The sequence below is a fragment of the Pseudorasbora parva genome, chromosome 13 (genome assembly GCF_024679245.1).
Source record: "Pseudorasbora parva isolate DD20220531a chromosome 13, ASM2467924v1, whole genome shotgun sequence".
Lineage (NCBI taxonomy): Eukaryota > Metazoa > Chordata > Actinopteri > Cypriniformes > Gobionidae > Pseudorasbora > Pseudorasbora parva.
The window spans coordinates 9,630,233-9,650,188 of NC_090184.1; the positions used below are offsets into that span (position 1 = coordinate 9,630,233).

The 19,956-nt window shown below is 38.0% G+C and overlaps 1 protein-coding gene across 12 annotated transcripts in view; it reads left to right on the forward strand.

Annotated features, from left to right (window-relative positions):
* prdm16 (PR domain containing 16) overlaps positions 1-19,956 on the forward strand; it is a 313,157-nt gene that overhangs the window by 256,294 nt on the left and 36,907 nt on the right. For all 12 annotated transcript variants that reach the window (XM_067413114.1, XM_067413121.1, XM_067413120.1 and 9 more), the window contains one exon: positions 18,564-18,701. In XM_067413114.1, the coding sequence (XP_067269215.1) occupies positions 18,564-18,701 (138 nt within the window). The remainder of the gene's footprint in view (positions 1-18,563; positions 18,702-19,956) is intronic.

Sequence of the window (19,956 nt, forward strand, 5' to 3'; positions counted from 1 at the left end):
TTAATTGCAGGTCATTATTGAATAGTGATTACGTTACACACACACACTGACTCAGGTCCCCTGTTAGATAGTAAATCACGACGCCTGTGTGTTTGCTGTGACATTTCTTATCATCACAAACACACTGTAAAGATTTAGAGTTTTTACAGCAATACCTGAGTTTAAAGGGTTAAATCAAGCAGAAATAGCTCTCTAATGTATTAATTGCAGGTCATTATTGAATAGTGATTACGTTACACACACACACTGACTCAGGTCCCCTGTTAGATAGTAAATCACGACGCCTGTGTGTTTCTCTCCTCAACCCCCACAACCCCCCACTCACAATTTACATTTCAATAAAGGAGACTTGAAAAACCAGTTTGTGAACCACAGGCCAATAGAGCTCAATATACCAATGTGGCAGAACCCTTCTCAAATAAACTAGAGAAGATGCTGGGATTTGCCCTGCCAAATTAAACTAAATTACAGTTTTTACAATCGCTAGGCCACATTTCTCAATACTTTGGTCATTTTCAAAACTTGTTCTCCAAACCAACTTTCTGCTTCACATCAGTTATTTCACATTCAAAATCCACAAAAACCAACAAAACACTTAATTCATGTCTCAAATCAAGTGCCAATGATCCACAGTTTAGCTTGCACAGACTGAAGTTGTGATCACTGTGTGAAGAGTTGAAAAAGTTGAAAAAGTGTGTTTATTATTGAGAAATGTTTTGTAAAAGAACATTTTATATCACAGCTTAACTGTGGATCAACATTGCTTTAGCAAAAAATGCATTCAATGGCAACATCTTTCAATTTACCTGAAATCTTTTCTCACTTTGACACAAACACAATCAAAACTTTGTTCTACAGGCCAATTCGCACATCCTGACATGCTGTTTTCAAAAGTGTTAAACTTATGGACAAAACAATAACATAATACAAAACTGAATGAGACAGCAATTTACAATGTATACAGTAATACTGTAATGCAATTTATACTGCTAAAAAAATTAAACACTATCAAAGCAACTTTGATGAAACTGAACACCAACACAAGTGTTAGACCATTACCATCCATTCAAAAGAGGAAACTTAGGAATAATGTTGTACTGTACTGTAAGTATGCAGTGAATTATAAGCAGCAGAGAGTGTCATTCTAGTTTTGTAAAGACATTTTAATTGTCTAATGTTCCTGATGTTAGTGTTGATGTAAACCTGCGCTGCCAGTGCTCTGGAAGAATGAGTTGATTTGTAAAAGTAAAATTAACTGCTGTGAAGCTGAAAGTTGGTTAGCAAATTTATAAACTCCTCACTCAGTTCTCCTAAATATTGGGAAATATGTCCTAGCGATTGTAATTTCATTTCATCATGTAATTTCAATTTATTTTTGGCAGTGTATTTGGTCTAGGACACAGGTAACAGTAGTGAGGTTCTGTGTCTCACCTGTGAGTCTTCATGCATTGAAATGTAAATTACTGGTGGGGGGTTGAGCAGCAAACTCAACACACACACTATTCTCTATTCCAATTTCAAGAGCACATCTAAACCACTAGCCCAAACACATTACAAGTGAAAGCACAAATAAATACAAAAGATATGATACAAATGAAATAAACAGTGCTTTTCAGGACGGTCTGTCAGTAGTTGTAATATAACACTGTATTGTCCTCACTGTAAAAAAAAAAAAATATATATATATATATATATATTTTTTTTTTTTATAAGTTAATAATTTTAAAGTTACTTTTTCTCAAAGTGTATGTTCACTTAACTGAACCTACTATGACATAAGCAACTATGTTTACTGGGATACTTCCTATTTTTTTTAAAATAATTTTGTATTAATTTTAGCATTTTAGTTTAGACTGTCAGAGATACAGCTTTTGGGGCGTGTTCACCCATATAGCACCTGAGTAATGAAGAGCCTTCTGAAGCAAAGTGGCACGTTTGTGTAAGAACAATGTCCATATTTTATACTTTATAGACTAAACAAACTATTTTTATTGAAAGAAATTGTGTTTTAGTGTTATTATGAAAAGAGTAACCCCTGACGCTAAGTTTTGTTTAGCTCTATCTTCTCTCTTCAGTGTTTTTCAGTGCACATACGTCAAGGATTCATGGGTGAAGAAGGGTTACTCTTTAAAGGACAACTCCGGTGAGAAATGACCCTATAGGGGTAATTAACAGATGGTTACAGAGTAGATCGTTCTCTGGGATGCGTTTTCATGGAAATCAAGTGTAAAGAGTTTTATCTCTAAACACAGATTTGAGTGACGAACGCTGTGCTAAGTGATGAACTGTGACTTGGAATCTCATATGGGCTGTTGTTTCCGGAAGAAAGCACTGAACGCAGTAGAGAAAAAAAAAAGAAAAAAAAGTCCATGTAATTAGATTTCACAAACTTAATTCCTATCGATCAGCTCACTTAGCACAACGTTCGTGGCTCGACTAGTCGAGACTGTTTTCCAAGATGGCTGCAGTCTGTAAACGTGTAATGTACTGTCTTTAGAAAGTATCTTCTTATTAAACCGTTTGTACTCTAACAAGTTCTCAATGCTGCGGTTTGCATGTAGGGATCCTCATTATGCTGCCTTGTTAGTGGTATTAACTAGCGGTTTAATTTCACTTATTCCATGCCCCATAGACAAGCGTTATAAGCTAATCTGTGTTTAGAGATAAAACTCTTTAAATTCGATTTTCATGAAACCGCATCCCAGAGAACGATCTACTCGATAACCATCTGTTAATTACCCCTAGGGTCATTTCTCACCGGAGTTGTCCTTTAAGCGCAATGTGATTCGTGTGGCACTGAAAACCGAAAGCTAGTATTTTAGTCTATGGATCAGTTACTGTGTGGATCAGTTATATGATGGTTAGATGCACTTTTATGGACCGACAAGGCACTGGCATTTTAAAGCTGGGAAGAGCCAGGACTTTTTTAATATAAATTTAAATAACTCTGATTTTATTCATTTGAAAAAAGAATGTCATATACACTTGGGATGACTTGAGGGTGAGTAAATCATGGGCTAATTTTCATTTATAGGTGAACTAACTGCTGTAAACTGGGCCCACAAACACAGTAGATCCACACAACCCCCCCACACAATTTACATTTTAATAATAATAAATAAGGGAAGACTTGAAAACCTAGGGCCCTATAATTTCCGCGATCACGGAATCGCGGACGGAATCGCGGAATTGGCATATTAACGCGGAATCTGCATATAAACGCGGAATCTGGTGTTAATGCAGATTTCCCCGGAATTTTACATATTTGTAATGAAATTCTGTGTCGTGTGGGTGGAGAACGTATGTCTGAGGAAAGTGCAGACCGAGGGAAGCAAATCTTCGCGACACAACCCCTCCCGTCATTTCAGCTCGCCCTTCAAAACAATGAAAGTATGGCGAAGTTGGTCTCCACGGCTCTGCTTTTCGGCAGCGAAAAAGTTAAGAAACTCGACGCTAACGGCGGTTTCACACTGCACGCGCAGGCGGCGCAGAAGCTTTCCGTATGGAGAGCGTGAGCCGCGCTCGTGTATTGCACAGACAGACAAATATGGTCCATTCTGTCAGATTTTCCGGTGTTCTGCTCGACCCCTGTCATCTCGTGCTTTGATTTATAATGGGCACATTAGGCAGCAATGCATATCTGCTGCAAATGCGACTGTTTTCCCCTCTGTTAGTCTGTTCCAAACATGCATTTAACATGCTGTATATGGGTAGTTTACATGATAAGTAACCTTAAAGTTAAAATGAAGCATCTAGTTTTAATCATTTAAAGGGGCCTTTGAAGTTGGGGAAAAAAACTTCTGGCAGTGTTGTGTTTTCGTGTATTTTTATTTTTCACAGCTCTGGATATCATTATGGTGATTGTTAAACACACAGAACAATTCACTACATGATTTCATGGTGAAATGTGTTTTTTTATGTTAATTTTCAAATTTAAATGTTTTACTTAATAGTACTTAAGAGTACTGTAAAATATGATTCTTGTGATTTTTTTTTTTTTAGTTCTTTTTAAAAAAAAATTACTTAAAAGAAAAAGCTAATGGAGCACTTTCATTTTAACTTATATAAACTATTATAATTTATTTTACCGGAAAGTTTAAAGCTAATAACCATTAATATTTGAAGTATTTGAAGTGCAGTGTTATGTCAAATATCATATTTGTCCTAAAAAGTAAATGTGATGTTTGTTACCTCGATAAATTTAAGGTCATTCCTATTTTTTGTTTTATGTTGTATTATATTAACATTAAAAGCAAACTCTTTTTTCACCAAAATAACAGTAAAGGGTAAAAAAAACTGAATTACCAAACATTTTAACAGAAAAAAAGGAATCTGCAAAAATTAAAACGGAAAAAACGGAATTTGGGAAAAAATAAAACGGATTTTATAGGGCCCTAAAAACCCAGTTTGTGAACCAAAGGCCAACCTAGAGGAAAGGAAAATCAAACCTGAGATCTCCTTCTCAACTCACATCTTTCTCCTAGACAGAAATGAGATCAAGTGAACATCAAATTGAGACATACGGCTAAGTCTCCTGCTTCTCACATGTTTATCCTGAGACAAAAAATGACATTCTCTCATGTTTATCTCCACTAAAGTTTCATAAGAGATCTCAACAACATCACATACTACGCTCTGATTTGTCTCCTTGGCTAGAGAGACTGGATTGCTCATATGTGTCTCCTCTAAAGTTTCAGAAGGGATCTCAACAGTATCGCATGCTGTGCTCAGACTTTTTTCTTCAGCTAGATACTCTGGAACTCTCACTTTTGTCACCTCTAAAAAGTTTCATAAAAGATCTCAATAACATCTCACAGTGTGCTCAGAATATTCTCCTTAGTCAAAGTCTCTGGCACTCTAAAATTTGTCAAACAAATGTTGGTCACTTTTTCAAAACTCTTCACAGAGTGATCACAACTTCAGTCTGTGCAAGCTAAACTGTGGATCATTGGCACTTGATTTGAGACATGAATTAAGTGTTTTGTTAGTTTTTGTGGATTTTGAATGTGAAATAACTGATGTGAAGCAGAAAGTTGGTTTGGAGAACAAGTTTTGAAAATGACCAAAGTATTGAGAAACGTGGCCTAGTGATTGTAAAAACTGTAATTTAGTTTAATTTGGCAGGGCAAATCCCAGCATCTTCTCTAGTTTATTTGAGAAGGGTTCTGCCACATTGGTAGTTTGAGCTCTATTGGCCTGTGGTTCACAAACTGGTTTTTCAAGTCTCCCTTATTGAAATGTAAATTGTGAGTGGAGGGTTGTGGGGGTTGAGGAGAGAAACACACAGGCGTCGTGATTTACTATCTAACAGGGGACCTGAGTCAGTGTGTGTGTGTAACGTAATCACTATTCAATAATGACCTGCAATTAATACATTAGAGAGCTATTTCTGCTTGATTTAACCCTTTAAACTCAGGTATTGCTGTAAAAACTCTAAATCTTTACAGTGTGTTTATGATGATAAGAAATGTCACAGCAAACACACAGGCGTCGTGATTTACTATCTAACAGGGGACCTGAGTCAGTGTGTGTGTGTAACGTAATCACTATTCAATAATGACCTGCAATTAATACATTAGAGAGCTATTTCTGCTTGATTTAACCCTTTAAGCTCAGGTATTGCTGTAAAAACTCTAAATCTTTACAGTTTGTTTGTGATGATAAGAAATGTCACAGCAAACACACAGGCGTCGTGATTTACTATCTAACAGGGGACCTGAGTGAGTGTGTGTGTGTAACGTAATCACTATTCAATAATGACCTGCAATTAATACATTAGAGAGCTATTTCTGCTTGATTTAACCCTTTAAACTCAGGTATTGCTGTAAAAACTCTAAATCTTTGTAGTGTGTTTATGATGATAAGAAATGTCACAGCAAACACACAGGCGTCATGATTTACTATCTAACAGGGGACCTGAGTCAGTGTGTGTGTAACATAATCACTATTCAATAATGACCTGCAATTAATGCATTAGAGAGCTATTTCTGCTTTATTTAACCCTTTAAACTCAGGTATTGCTGTAAAAACTCTAAATCTTTGCAGTGTGTTTATGACAACAAGAAATGTCACAGCAAACACACAGGCGTCGTGATTTACTATCTAACAGGGGACCTGAGTCAGTTTGTGTGTGTAACGTAATCACTATTCAATAATGACCTGCAATTAATACATTAGAGAGCTTTTTCTGCTTGATTTAACCCTTTAAACTCAGTTATTGCTGTTAAAACTCTAAATCTTTACAGTGTGTTTGTGATGATAAGAAATGTCACAGCAAACACACAGGCGTCGTGATTTACTATCTAACAGGGGACCTGAGTCAGTGTGTGTGTAACATATTCACTATTCAATAATGACCTGCAATTAATACATTAGAGAGCTATTTCTGCTTGATTTAACCCTTTAAACTCAGGTATTGCTGTAAAAACTCTAAATCTTTGCAGTGTGTTTGTGATGATAAGAAATGTCACAGCAAACACACAGGCGTCGTGATTTACTATCTAACAGGGGACCTGAGTCAGTGTGTGTGTAACATAATCACTATTCAATAATGACCTGCAATTAATACATTAGAGAGCTATTTCTGCTTGATTTAACCCTTTAAACTCAGGTATTGCTGTAAAAACTCTAAATCTTTGCAGTGTGTTTATGATGATAAGAAATGTCACAGCAAACACACAGGCGTCGTGATTTACTATCTAACAGGGGACCTGAGTCAGTGTGTGTGTAACATATTCACTATTCAATAATGACCTGCAATTAATACATTAGAGAGCTATTTCTGCTTGATTTAACCCTTTAAACTCAGGTATTGCTGTAAAAACTCTAAATCTTTGCAGTGTGTTTGTGATGATAAGAAATGTCACAGCAAACACACAGGCGTCGTGATTTACTATCTAACAGGGGACCTGAGTCAGTGTGTGTGTAACATAATCACTATTCAATAATGACCTGCAATTAATACATTAGAGAGCTATTTCTGCTTGATTTAACCCTTTAAACTCAGGTATTGCTGTAAAAACTCTAAATCTTTGCAGTGTGTTTATGATGATAAGAAATGTCACAGCAAACACACAGGCGTCGTGATTTACTATCTAACAGGGGGCCTGCATCATTTTGTTAAACATAAATAAATCAAAAGTGGTTAGTTTAAAAAGCTCATAAATGTATAAGGTGGTAAGATGGGCCTTTTATATGGGCCAAAAGTCACACATTATTTTTACAAATACATGGCTAAAATAAAATGTTTTTAATAATGTCTATGTTAACACTTGTTTAAAAGAACTTTAGATGCAAAGTTTGTCCCATTTACCGTACCTTTTTTTTAATATAAATAAAATAATGCATTATTTTTCAATAATTATAGGCCACTGTCATTAAAATGTTATATATATATATACACAGAAACAAAAAATGTTTACAAAAGCATTGAATGAGATCCCTTAATAATTTAATAAAGTTTTACGGTCTCTCCATGGCCATGATGGATGGTAATTACTATATTTATTTGTAGAAACTGAGGACACACACATTTTGATGGCAGATGTATTTCTAATTACATCCTGGTTGTTTAGATTTTTTAATCGTTTTTTCTTGGATCCTGTAGTATTTAATTTTAAAGTAATGCAAAGTTTGAGACTAGTCAGGGTATTTAGTAAAGAGATATAATCTATATGATGTTTGTTCCTTTAGTAAGCAGCCTGTTAAACAGCAGCTCTAGAGTCAGAGGACAGCAGGCCATTCAAACAATAGAGGAGTGTGTGTGTGTGTGAACGACGTGTGTTTAAGGGCTATTACAGTTCCTGCTCCAGCCTACAGGGGAGCTGCTGAGCATGGCCTTAAACACTCACACACTCTTAGGTCCCCTCTTGGTCAAAATTTTTAAAAATTCACCAGAGTGTTGTTTCTTGATTTTAACATGATTTAAACACACACACCTGTAGGTCCTTACTTGGTCAAACATTTAAAAAATCACCAGAGCATTTCTTTAGTTTTTTACTTCATTTTCACATGATTTAATGCATGACCAACAGGGGACTTGAAAAATGTCCCCTCTTGGCTCAGAGGTCCCCTGTTGGTGAGTGTGTAACGACGCCAAGGTCCCCTGTTAGATAGGTAGACAAGTACACACACACACACACACACACACACACACACACACACACACACACACACACACACACACACACACACACACACACACACACACACACACACACACACACACACACACACACACACACACACACACACACACACACTTCCCCAGGATATGAACACAGACAGTGTGTATGCTTGTTCTTGTGTCACTGCATTAGCCATTGTGTTGGGCCGCTCTCTACAGAGGTGTCAGCTAAGCCTTCCTGTTTTACACAATGAGGGTGACAAGTGCTGAGAATTCTCTCAGCGTCACCCATTTCTGAAGTGCTCAAGCCTGAATTAGGACAGACACCGCCTGAGACGTTTGTGATGGCTTTCAAATGAAGGTCTATTTAAAGGGTTAGTTTACCCAAAAACGAAAATTCTGCCATAATTTACTCTCCTAAACGATTATTAGGAACATCATTCTCATACTGTGTTTGACCGCCTTTCGCCTTCAGAACTGCCTTAATTCTTCATCGCATTAAATCAACAAGGTGCTGAAAGCATTCTTTAGAAATGTTGGCCCATATTGATAGGTTGGCATCTTGCAGTTGATGGAGATTTGTAGGATGCACATGACAGGGCACAAAGCTCCCGTTCCACCACATCCCAAAGATGCTCTATTGGGTTGAGATCTGGTGACTGTGGGGGCCATTTTAGTACAGTGAACTCATTATCATGTTCAAGAAACCAATTTGAAATGATTCGAGTTTTGTGACATGGTGCATTATCCTGCTGGAAGTAGCCATCCGAGGATATGGTGGTCATAAAGGGATGGACATGGTCAGAAACAATGCTCAGGTAGGCTGTGGCATTTAAAGCCCAATTGGCACTAAGGGGCCTAAAGTGTGCCAAGAAAACATCCCCCACACCACCACCAGCCTGCACAGGGGTAACAAGGCATGATGGATCCATGTTCTCATTCTGTTTACGCCAAATTCTGACTCTACCATCTGAATGTCTCAACAGAAATCGAGACTCATCAGACCAGGCAACATTTTTCCATTCTTCAACTGTCCAATTTTGGTGAGCTTGTGAAAATTGTAGCCTCTTTTTCCTACTTGTAGTGGAGATGGGTGGTACCTGGTGGGGTCTTCCGCTGTTGTAGCCCATCCGCCTCAAGGTTGTGGCTTCACAAATGCTATGCTGCATACCTCGGTTGTAACGAGTGGTTATTTCAGTCAAAGTTGCTCTTCTATCAGCTTGAATCAGTCGGCCCATTCTCCTCTGACCTCTAGCATCAACAAAGCATTTTCGCCCACAGGACTGCCACATACTGGATGTTTTTCCATTTTCACACCATTCTTTGTAAATCCTAGCAATGGTTGTGCGTGAAAATCCCAGTAACTGAGAGCAGATTGTGAAATACTATGCCACACTCAAAATTGCTTAAATCACCTTTCTTTCCCATTCTGACATTCAGTTTGGAGTTCAGGAGATTGTCTTGACCAGGACCCTAAATGCATTGAAGCAACTGCCATGTGATTGGTTGATTAGATAATTGAATTAATGAGAAATTGAACAGGTGTTCCTAATATTCCTTTAGGTAAGTGTACATTTCTTTCTTCTACTGAACACAAAGGAATATATTTGCAAGAATGTTTGTAACCAAGCAGATCTCGGCAGCCATTGACTACCATAGTATTTTTCCCCACAATGGTATTCAAAGGCTGCTGAGAAATATCCCTTTAAATCAAGTTACCTTTATTTATATTAATTAATTTATTTATATAGCGCTTTTTACAATGTCGATTGTTTCAAAGCAGCTTCACAGTGTTAACAGGAAAATAATGCAACAGAATCCTACAAGACCGTTCTAAAATACTCCCAATATAAACACTTATTATAAGTGTACCATAATGATTTAAGGTAAGACAAAAACACAGTTTGAAAAATTGGTTCATGTTGTGCATTCTCATTATATATTTTTTTGTAAATCTTAAACACCAAAAAGTTACAGACAGCAGCTTTAAATGTTATCACTGTAACTTCTGATCAATGTAATACATCTTTGCTGAATAAAAGTATTAATTTTCTTAAAAATAAGAAAATAAATCTGACCCCATAACTTTGAATATGTATGACATTTGGTGTCTTAATGTCATCCTTTCAGTATCAATATTGAATGTGGGAAAAAAAGCTAAACTTCTCCTCCCTGTGGTTTAGGTTAGAAAACTACCACATGGCAAAGTAAGAACATTACACAAACAGCCCGTCCCCCAGCTCACACAAACTCACACACACCCTGCTTCACATAAATACATACACAGGTGAGAGATAAGAACATTCAACACAATGTGATTTTATTCTTGGTAGTAGTGCACACAACACCTAATCAATGGAACACTTAACAAGAACCCAAACCCTGCAAACACTCGCACTTAAATAAATGCTTCGACCCACTTTCACGCGGTTTCAGCTTTCCTTTAGCGCCGCATCAAGAAGCACGACGTGTTTTCAGACCTTTATTACTATGAATAATGTGTGAATACTTTGCGTTTGCAGGCCCCTTTATATATGGCTGCAGAAATGGCGTTTGCTGGAGTTGTAAAATATTGATATGTTACAGGTACATGTAGGCCTGACTGCAGGTGACGTTTTATGAGATGTTCACTTTGCACACTACATCAGTCATGCAGGTTGAGGAGCTGTACGCCGTAAAGGTGGACTGCATGTGTGTGTGCAGCTGTCGGTTTAAAGGGGTTTGTAGGGGAATTTCCCTCTTTTCCCTTTGTGAGAAACAAAAGTGTTCAATTCAGGGTCCGTCTTATCATATATCCTGTTGAGCTTCTGTACAGAGGGAGGAAACAACCAAGAATGAATTTAGCTCACTTATAGCATTATTTTTGATTCACTAAATGAATTATGCAAATCAGGTGTTGCCGCAAAGCAAACACACAAAAAGTCTTTGCTGAACGCACAAATCCCCATCTTACATGTCTGATGTGGAGGATGCAGCAGACCTGAGATCTCAGTAGGGATTGTGCAGCATCACTCCAACATTTCACTGCAACATAGACACCTGGATCTGCTCTTTAAAATGCCAAAAGTGTGTTTGATGACATTGCACATCCAGATCATATCTGTCCATCCATTGTAAGCTATGCAAATACCTCTTTGACGGTTCAAATAGTTCATAACTAGATCATAAAAATGATCGGTTCAGAAACGATAGCTTTACATGATGAACAGATTGTTCAGACTTTTATTCACGTAAAATTTCATCAACTCACACATCACTAGTGATGAACAGAAGCTCAAGCATGTTCACTTGGCGTGTGAGAACCAATGAGGTTCATTCTCGTGTTACGCAGCACGATTGAGGTTCTGGAACAACCAGTGAGGTTCATTCTTGTGTTACGCATCATGTTTGAGCTTCAGCAAGAACCAATGAAGTTCTTTCTAGTGTTACTCAGCAAGTTTGAGTTTTTGCAAGAACCAATGAGGTTCATTCTCGTGTTACGAAGCATTTTTAAGCTTCAGCAAGAACCAATGAGGTTCATTCTCGTGTTACGCAGCATTTTTGAGCTTCAGCAACAACCAATGAGGTTCATTCTCGTGTTACGCAGCATTTTTGAGCTTCTGCAACAACCAATGAGGTTCATTCTCGTGTTACGCAGCACGTTTGGGCTTCTAAAAGAACCAATGAGGTTCATTCTCGTGTTACGCAGCATTTTTTAGCTTCAGCAAGAACCAATGAGGTTCATTCTCGTGTTACGCAGCACGATTGAGGTTCTGCAAAACCCAATGAGGTTCATTCTCGCGTTACGCAGCACGTTTGAGCTTCAGCAAGAACCAATGAGGTTCATTCTCGTGTTACGCAGCACGTTTGAGATTCAGCAAAAACCAATGAGGTTCATCCCAGTGTTACGCAGCACGTTTGAGCTTCTGCAAGAACCAATGAGGTTCATTCTCGCGTTACGCATCACGTTTGAGCTTCTGCAAGAACCAATGAGGTTCATTCTCGCGTTACGCATCACGTTTGAGCTTCTGCAAGAACCAATGAGGTTCATTCTCGTGTTACGCAGCATTTTTTAGCTTCAGCAAGAACCAATGAGGTTCATTCTCGTGTTACGCATCACGTTTGAGCTTCTAAAAGAACCAATGAGGTTCATTCTCGTGTTACGCAGCACGATTGAGGTTCTGCAACAACCAATGAGGTTCATTCTCGTGTTACGCAGCACGATTGAGGTTCTGCAACAACCAATGAGGTTCATTCTCGCGTTACGCAGCACGTTTGAGCTTCAGCAAGAACCAATGAGGTTCATTCTCGTGTTACGCAGCACGTTTGAGATTCAGCAAGAACCAATGAGGTTCATCCCAGTGTTACGCAGCACGTTTGAGCTTCTGCAAGAACCAATGAGGTTCATTCTCGCGTTACGCATCACGTTTGAGCTTCTGCGAGAACCAATGAGGTTCATTCTCGCGTTACGCATCACGTTTGAGCTTCTGCAAGAACCAATGAGGTTCATCCCAGTGTTACGCAGCACGTTTGAGCTTCAGCAAGAACCAATGAAGTGTGTTGCCGCGTATCAAGCAGGTTCGGTTGAGCTTCTGTTTATGTTCACTGTTCACAACATGAAATTAAAGAAACACAAATAAATATAATTTTTGGGTGAACTATCCCTTACAGAAAAAAAAAAACACATGAACTTCACATGTGCAAAAACACACGTGGAACACATGTGAAATTCATGTGGTTTGTCTGTAAGGGATCCTAATATTGACACAATATGGAATTGGCTGCATTTGCATAGAAAGGCGATATATTTAACAAAACATAAGTAGACAACGCAGTGCTATTTTAGCACACTTTGTACTTGATTGAGATGGATTGCTGGTAGAATAAGATGCTAGTTTTTCCACTGAAAAGATATTTGCTCCCACTTTTGGATTTGAGGGCTTGACATGTGACACCAAAATGCTGTCTTAATTTGTCATTCCAAAGCTGTGTGACTTTTGTTCTTCTGTGGAAATTGTTTTGTTCCCTATATTGTTCACAATATATGTTGTTTTGGAACAACATGATAAAATGAAGGCATATTGGAACTTGGTGGTTATTTATTTATAATAATTTGGCAAGTTGGAACTGCTTGGAAACCATAAAAAACCATAAAAAAAGGGCATCAAACTAAATCACTCCCTTTATAAGCAACAAAACTGTTTGCACTCATCATTTGGTTGGGTGTGTATGAAACCAGGTTAGTTAAGTTTCTGTCCATTTCATTACCTTTGTCTCCCTCCTTTCTGTCTCTGATTAGCTCCATATCGAGGTCAGAGGTCATTTCACTCTCTAAGTCTTACCGTGCTTTCTTTCTTTTCATTCTTTCTGTTCTTCTTCAGCTACAAGATTACTAAAATCACTTTATATAACTCACCCATGCCCATTTAGCCTGTGAAGGTGTCAAAGTTTTAGAAATACGCCTTGGCTCAAGCTGTTTAGCACACTTCTGCTTCACCTTGTGGCACAAACACTCCCCGTGGCACATGTGTGTGTGTGTGTTTTTGTACCAGCTCGTCTGCAAAGGCAGTTCCTCACACCTGATGGGAGTAATTGGGCTCTTAAAATGGCACAGAGGGGCTCCTTAACCCCAAAGCAGACTCGAGAGCCGTCCCTCTGGTATTTGACCCTTCAAACTTTTGGGAGAGCAGAGAAAGAGAGAGAAAATAGGCCTGAAACTTAGAAGGGAGAGTGAGATAAGAGGAAAAAAACGTACCTGATTTCAAGTCGCCCCTGGATTTGAATGTATCATGTCTCGTCTGCATGCTTGTATTGTAAAGAGCTTAACTGATTAGAAAGGGAGAGATAAGTTTAGTCGCAACGCACTGCTCGCTTGCAGTGTACAGTGTTTGTTCATTAGGCGTGGTTACTTACATTTACCATTGCTAAATTTCACAGGCAAAATCCAGTCATTTCAATAAATCTGTTCAATCTATAGTTTCGCATGAGGGTGAAATAGATCCATGTGCAGGTGTCGATTTTGTTCAGGTTGGTCACACGATTTCGCCACGTTGACAGACAGAAAACGGCTTGGTTTGATAATAAATTCTGACGCTATTCACAGTGGACAGTCAAGTCATCTTTATTTATTTAGCGCTTTATACAATACAGATTGTTTCAACGCAGCTTTACAGTGAAAGCAGGACAATTATCTAAGGATGCAAACAGAGTTCATCTCCGCTGTAAAGCAGCGCTAAAAAGAAAACGGTGTCATTGTTCAGCTGAAGTCAGTTTCACTGTTGATTTAGTTCTTTTTTGTAAAGATCACCAATTATTAAATTAGTTAATTTCATCTATAAAGCAGTTTTCCAGCAATGTGTCACTATGAGGCGTCACTTTATATTCAACCATATTATTGATCTTTCTGTAATGACGCTGTTGTGTGAGAACTCAGTTGAGCTGATCATTTTTTGCAGAACTGCTTTGAAGATGAAATGATCTAATTTAATAATTCATTATCTTTACAATGGAACTGAATCAACACTGAACTGACTCAACAGCCGAAATGTGTATAATGTATATAATAAAGGTGACGTGACTTTAGTTGGGTCTTTGCAGTTGCCTGAATGTTGAATGCGCTTGCTAGTGTGTTCTGGTTGCTACGGTATAGATATCCTTTCATGCAAGTCTGATTTGCCTGTTCTATCATCCACCATGTGCAGATCATTTAATCATATTTAGTTTGAAAACTAAAGGAACACCTCTTTGCAGAAAGCCACAGCCAATTTAAAGGAACACACCAACTTTGGGGGACTTTAGCTTATTCACCGTAACCTCCAGAATTAGATAAGTCCATGCCAATCTCATCAACGTGCGTGCTATAACTCTGTCTGATGCATCCACCGCTAGCCTAGCTTAGCACAAAGACTGGAGGTAAATGGCTCCATTTAGCCTACTGCTCAATAAGTGACAAAATAATGCCAACAGTTTCCTATTTACATGTTGTGATGTGTATAATTACATCGTGCACTAAGACGGAAAATGAAAAGTTGGCAGGTTGTCGTGTTGGTTATGCTGATGGAAGTTAACCTATTTTCAGGAGCTGCGTAATATCATTGCGCCGCTGCACCCATTGTACGACAGCAAAGTGCCTTGATTATTACGCAGGAATGAGAGAACAGTTTGTAGACATATCGATGCCAAAGTTGAATACTTGGGGTTAGAGGTTTGTTCAAATGGCATAATAATAGTAGTGCTTTCCTCCTCAGAGTAACCTGTTTCTCGTCGTTTAATGAAGCATGAGTGAAACTTGTAGTTAGTCTGTTTAGACAGATGAGTTCACCCTCTCTTGTGAATGAATGAGCTTATGTTCAGTGTGAGTAATGTTCCTTTTAACCTTTCATTAGATATCAGCGGCATATATTTGCGTTACATCATCGGGAGTCTTTACAGATAAAAGGCAGCACCAGAATTTCTGTGTACGACTTTAATCATTTCAGCTCTCCAAAACCACATACAGAAATGCATTTTATTTACATTGATTGAAATCACATGTATTAAAACCTTTTCCATTTTTATCTGGGGATACTTCATTTCGCAACTCGTTTATCTTGCTTTAAATCCTTTTTTTATTTGTGGTGCATGAAATGTGTGCATGGGTCAATTATTCTTAAAGTGTTGTTCAGCTTACTGTGTTTGATCGCGGTAGATGGGAGCGTGTCCCTAACCAGCTTTTAACAAACTTCACACTTGCTCTCTCACACCCAACACCGCTTCTGAAATAGTCGTTTTAAAGAAAATGTCATTTGTCAAGTACGTGAAGAAATCCCCATTATAAGACATTATAAAACTTCCCCATTTAACTTTAACCCATTTGAAGATTGTATTGTGATATATTCACACAATCAACACCAATGCATCATGCTTGTTTAAAGTGTAAACAGGATCTGTTTCTTTAGAATAATGACATACTCATTAAAAAAAACATTTGTTTTTACTAATTTGTTTTAATTGTTTCTTTCATGAGCCCATATTAAGTGAGAGGCCACATGTATGTATAAAAATAATTTGCCACCAGCGTAAGAATATTTTAAATGAATTAATAACGGCAAAAGTTGAATTAAAAAAAGGTGTGTGTTTGTGTGTGTGTTTGTGTGTGTAGGGGGGGGGGGGGGGCATGTTTTTGTGACATATGAGGACACAAATGTGTATAATGACATTGGTATGACAGGTATTACAAGGAGAGGGTGAAATATGAGGACATTGGCCATGTCCCCACTTTTCAAAAAGCTTATAAATCATACAGGATGAGTTTTTTTTTTAGAAAGTAAAAATGCAGAATGTTTCCTGTGATGGGTCGGTTTAGGGGCAGTGCATGTAAGGTGATAGAAAATATGGTTTGTACAGTATAAAAACCATTACGCCTATGGAATGTCCCAAAATGAATGTCACAAAAACAAACATTTGTGTGTGTGTGTGTGCTCAGACATGCAAGTTTTTGGTCAGACAGTTTTAACCAGTGCTCCTATCTGGAATATTTGTGTAAACTCTTTTAGGATTAATTTTCACAAAAAAATTGTAATGTAAGAAGCAATACAAATTTTGTGAAAAACACCCCAAAATAATATTTGATCGCAAACTTACTGTGAAAGTCATTTGTCTTGATTTAAATCCTTCTGTTCAAAATAGAGCCCACAGTGAGTGTTAATGTGCTGGAATATAATCACTCTGGAGTTCAGGTCTAACATGGGCCCGAGACAGATTTATTAGCACGGATTCACGCTACTTGTGTGGATATTGCATTTCTGTCTTAATCGCTCACGGCACACTTGATATTTGGTTTCAACTTCATAGAGCTCAAGCAAACATTTACACAGAGTTTCTGTTTTCAAAGAGAGACTCCACAGTTTTCAGTGGCATTTCTCACTTTTGCTGGGCAATACATCAACAAAAGAGCGCCGTAAATCTCACGAGAGAACAGCGTCCACTCTCCTTCCGGTCATTTCCTGACATCCTGTCTCACTTTGCCTCTCTCAATCCCTCCATCTCTCTCTCCGTTTCCCTTGACAAGTAACCAGACACCCCAAACTCTACTTCCCTAGTAGTGTCAGGTTAACCAAAGTTAATCAACGTGAGCCTCTGAGACTTCACACGGCATTGAAGACGTCTTCATTGTTTAAATCCCCCCCTTTCCATCTTTAACAATGTGAGCAGAGAGGAAAAATAAAGATTAAATAAATATATAATGGCTGCTTTTCGATTGTCCACTTTAGATATTCTACTTTGCAACTGCATGTCAACAAACTCTCATTAGAGTATACGGTTAGGGTTAGTGGAATAAGTTGACAAACTTATTTATCCAAAAGTGGGAGCAAATGTTTTTTTTGCAATGTTACGAGTTGTAGTCAGTAGAATGTTGGTTGGGGGAACCCTAAAAATAAAGTGTTAGAATTGATGCATATATTAAGCAGATTTTAAGGAGACAGTCAACTAATACTCTACTGGTAGACTGCTAGTAGGCAAGTAGTTAAAATGTTACTTAGAGTTAGAAGAATGTCTAAAATGGACAATCAAAATAAAGTGTAACACTATCATTTCTTATCCAAGACATACATTATAAACAGCATTATCTTGTTTGGTAACACTTTATTTCAATGGTCCAATTTAGACATTCTACAAGTAATTTTGCAACTACATGTCAAATTATTAAAACATTACTAGACTGTCTGCTTAAAGAAAGTGTATGTAAGACTGTGGCCAAAACTGGTACTGCAATCACTTTCAAATGCCTGTAGAGCGGTGTATCCCCTCTCCCCCTCCCCCCTGACTCGAGGTTGCCAGAAAGGCTGCAGGATCTAGCAGGAACGTTTGTAGCTGCAGCTGTATTAACTAGAGTAGTTCTGGCAACCCGGATGCCGAAACACTACTGACTTCGTGATTGGTCGATAGGTGGAGGGCGGAGCTTCAGACCAAAACACAACATGTCAACATCAACATCAGTTGAGGGCTGCAACAGCAACTTTTAAATGACAATATCCTGGCCGGACTACTGTTATCAGTGATATAAGTATTTGAAATGAACACGATTTCTTAATGTCTAGTGACATATCAGGGCCATTTTATGATTCATTGAAATACATTTCTTACATACAGTTCCTTTAACATCTGCTAACACGTTATTTGGATGGTCCACCAACAGATATTATACTCTCTATAAGTAACTTTGCAACTACATGTCAGCTATACTAAGCCTTGCAGTCTACTAACAATCTTCCACAGTCTACTAATACTCTAGTTAGTTATAGTTGGTAGAGTGTCTAAAGTGGACCGGCGCAATAAAGCGTAACCATGTTTTACTAGCTGCTCCTTTCTATGACGCCCGTTATTATTTGTCTCTTATCATTGTAGTTGACTGTCACTGTCTGCATATGTGTTTTAATGACAGCACCCTTTAAAATGCATTGTGTTTCTCTGTCTCCAGGTAATGGACAACATGGGCAATGTGAAGTTCTGTCTGGATGGGGCTCTGGAGGCCAGTGGGAGCTGGCTCAAATATGTGCGCACAGCCCCTTCCCATGAAGAGCACAACCTGGCCATGTGCCACATCAGCGAAGATCAGGTGAGCTTACTCTGCCACTTCTCTTTCCTGTCATCCCCGCTTTCTGATTGGTCATCTACTCCCTCGGGCTGTTGTATAGGCTGTTTCTGGTGTGCAATGAACAATGCAAATATTGTATTTAAACTACGATTTTTAACTAAATAAACTCCTATTTACTGCTTATCAATAGATAGGAAGGTAGTTGTTAAGTTAACGGTTAGTAGTGTTGGGTAGGATTAAAGGATATAGAATATGGTCATGCAGAGTAAGGCCTTAAAGGGATAGTTCACCCAAAAATGAAAATTAGCTCATGATTTACTCACCCCCCAAGTCATCCTAGGTGTATATGACATTCTTCTTTCAGACGGATAAAAGTTGAGTTATATTAAAAAAGTCCTGGCTAATCCTAACTATAAAATGACAGGGATTGTTGTTCTGTTTTTGAAGTCCATAAAAATACATCTGACTATCAAATAACGTGCTCCATACGGCTCCGGGAGGTTATTAAATGCCTTCTGAAGCAATTTGTTGCGTTTGTGTAAGAAAAATATCCAAATGTAAAACTTTCTGAATTAAAGTTCTGGCCAATCGCCATCTGTGGAAAAGTGTTGAAAGTGCCTTCTCGGAGTTCAAGATGCGTACGCGACATCTGACGAGCGCACCTGGTCGCATAAGCCTTTGAACTGCAGAGGCACTTTCAACACTTTTTGCATAAACTGAAAACGGAAGGCCATCGGCTGAAACTTTACTTAATAAAGTGTTAAATATGGATTTTTTTACACAAACGCATTGATTGACTTCCAATGGGATTTATTAACCCCCCGGAGCCGTGTGGAGCATGTTATTTGATGGGCAGATGCATTTTTATGGATTTCAAAAACAGAGCAACAATCCCTGCCATTATAAAGCTTGGATTAGCCAGGACTTTTGTATATAACTCAACTTTTATTAATCTGATAGATGAATGTCATATACACCTATAGGATGACTTGAGGGTAAGTAAATCATTGGCTAATTTTCATTTTTGGGTGAACTAAAACTTTAATATGTGCTTTATAAGTACTAATATACAGCCAATATCCAAGTAATATGCATGCTAATAAGCATCTAGTTAATAGTGAGAAATGGACTCTAAACTAAAGTGTCACTATTAATTCTTTTTTTTTTAAATAACTGTGACATTTATGTTATTTTTAGATAATTGTGACAATTTAGATTATTTTCAGTCAAACATTTTGAGGTCGTGCCATGACTATATTTATAATCCAGCTCAAAC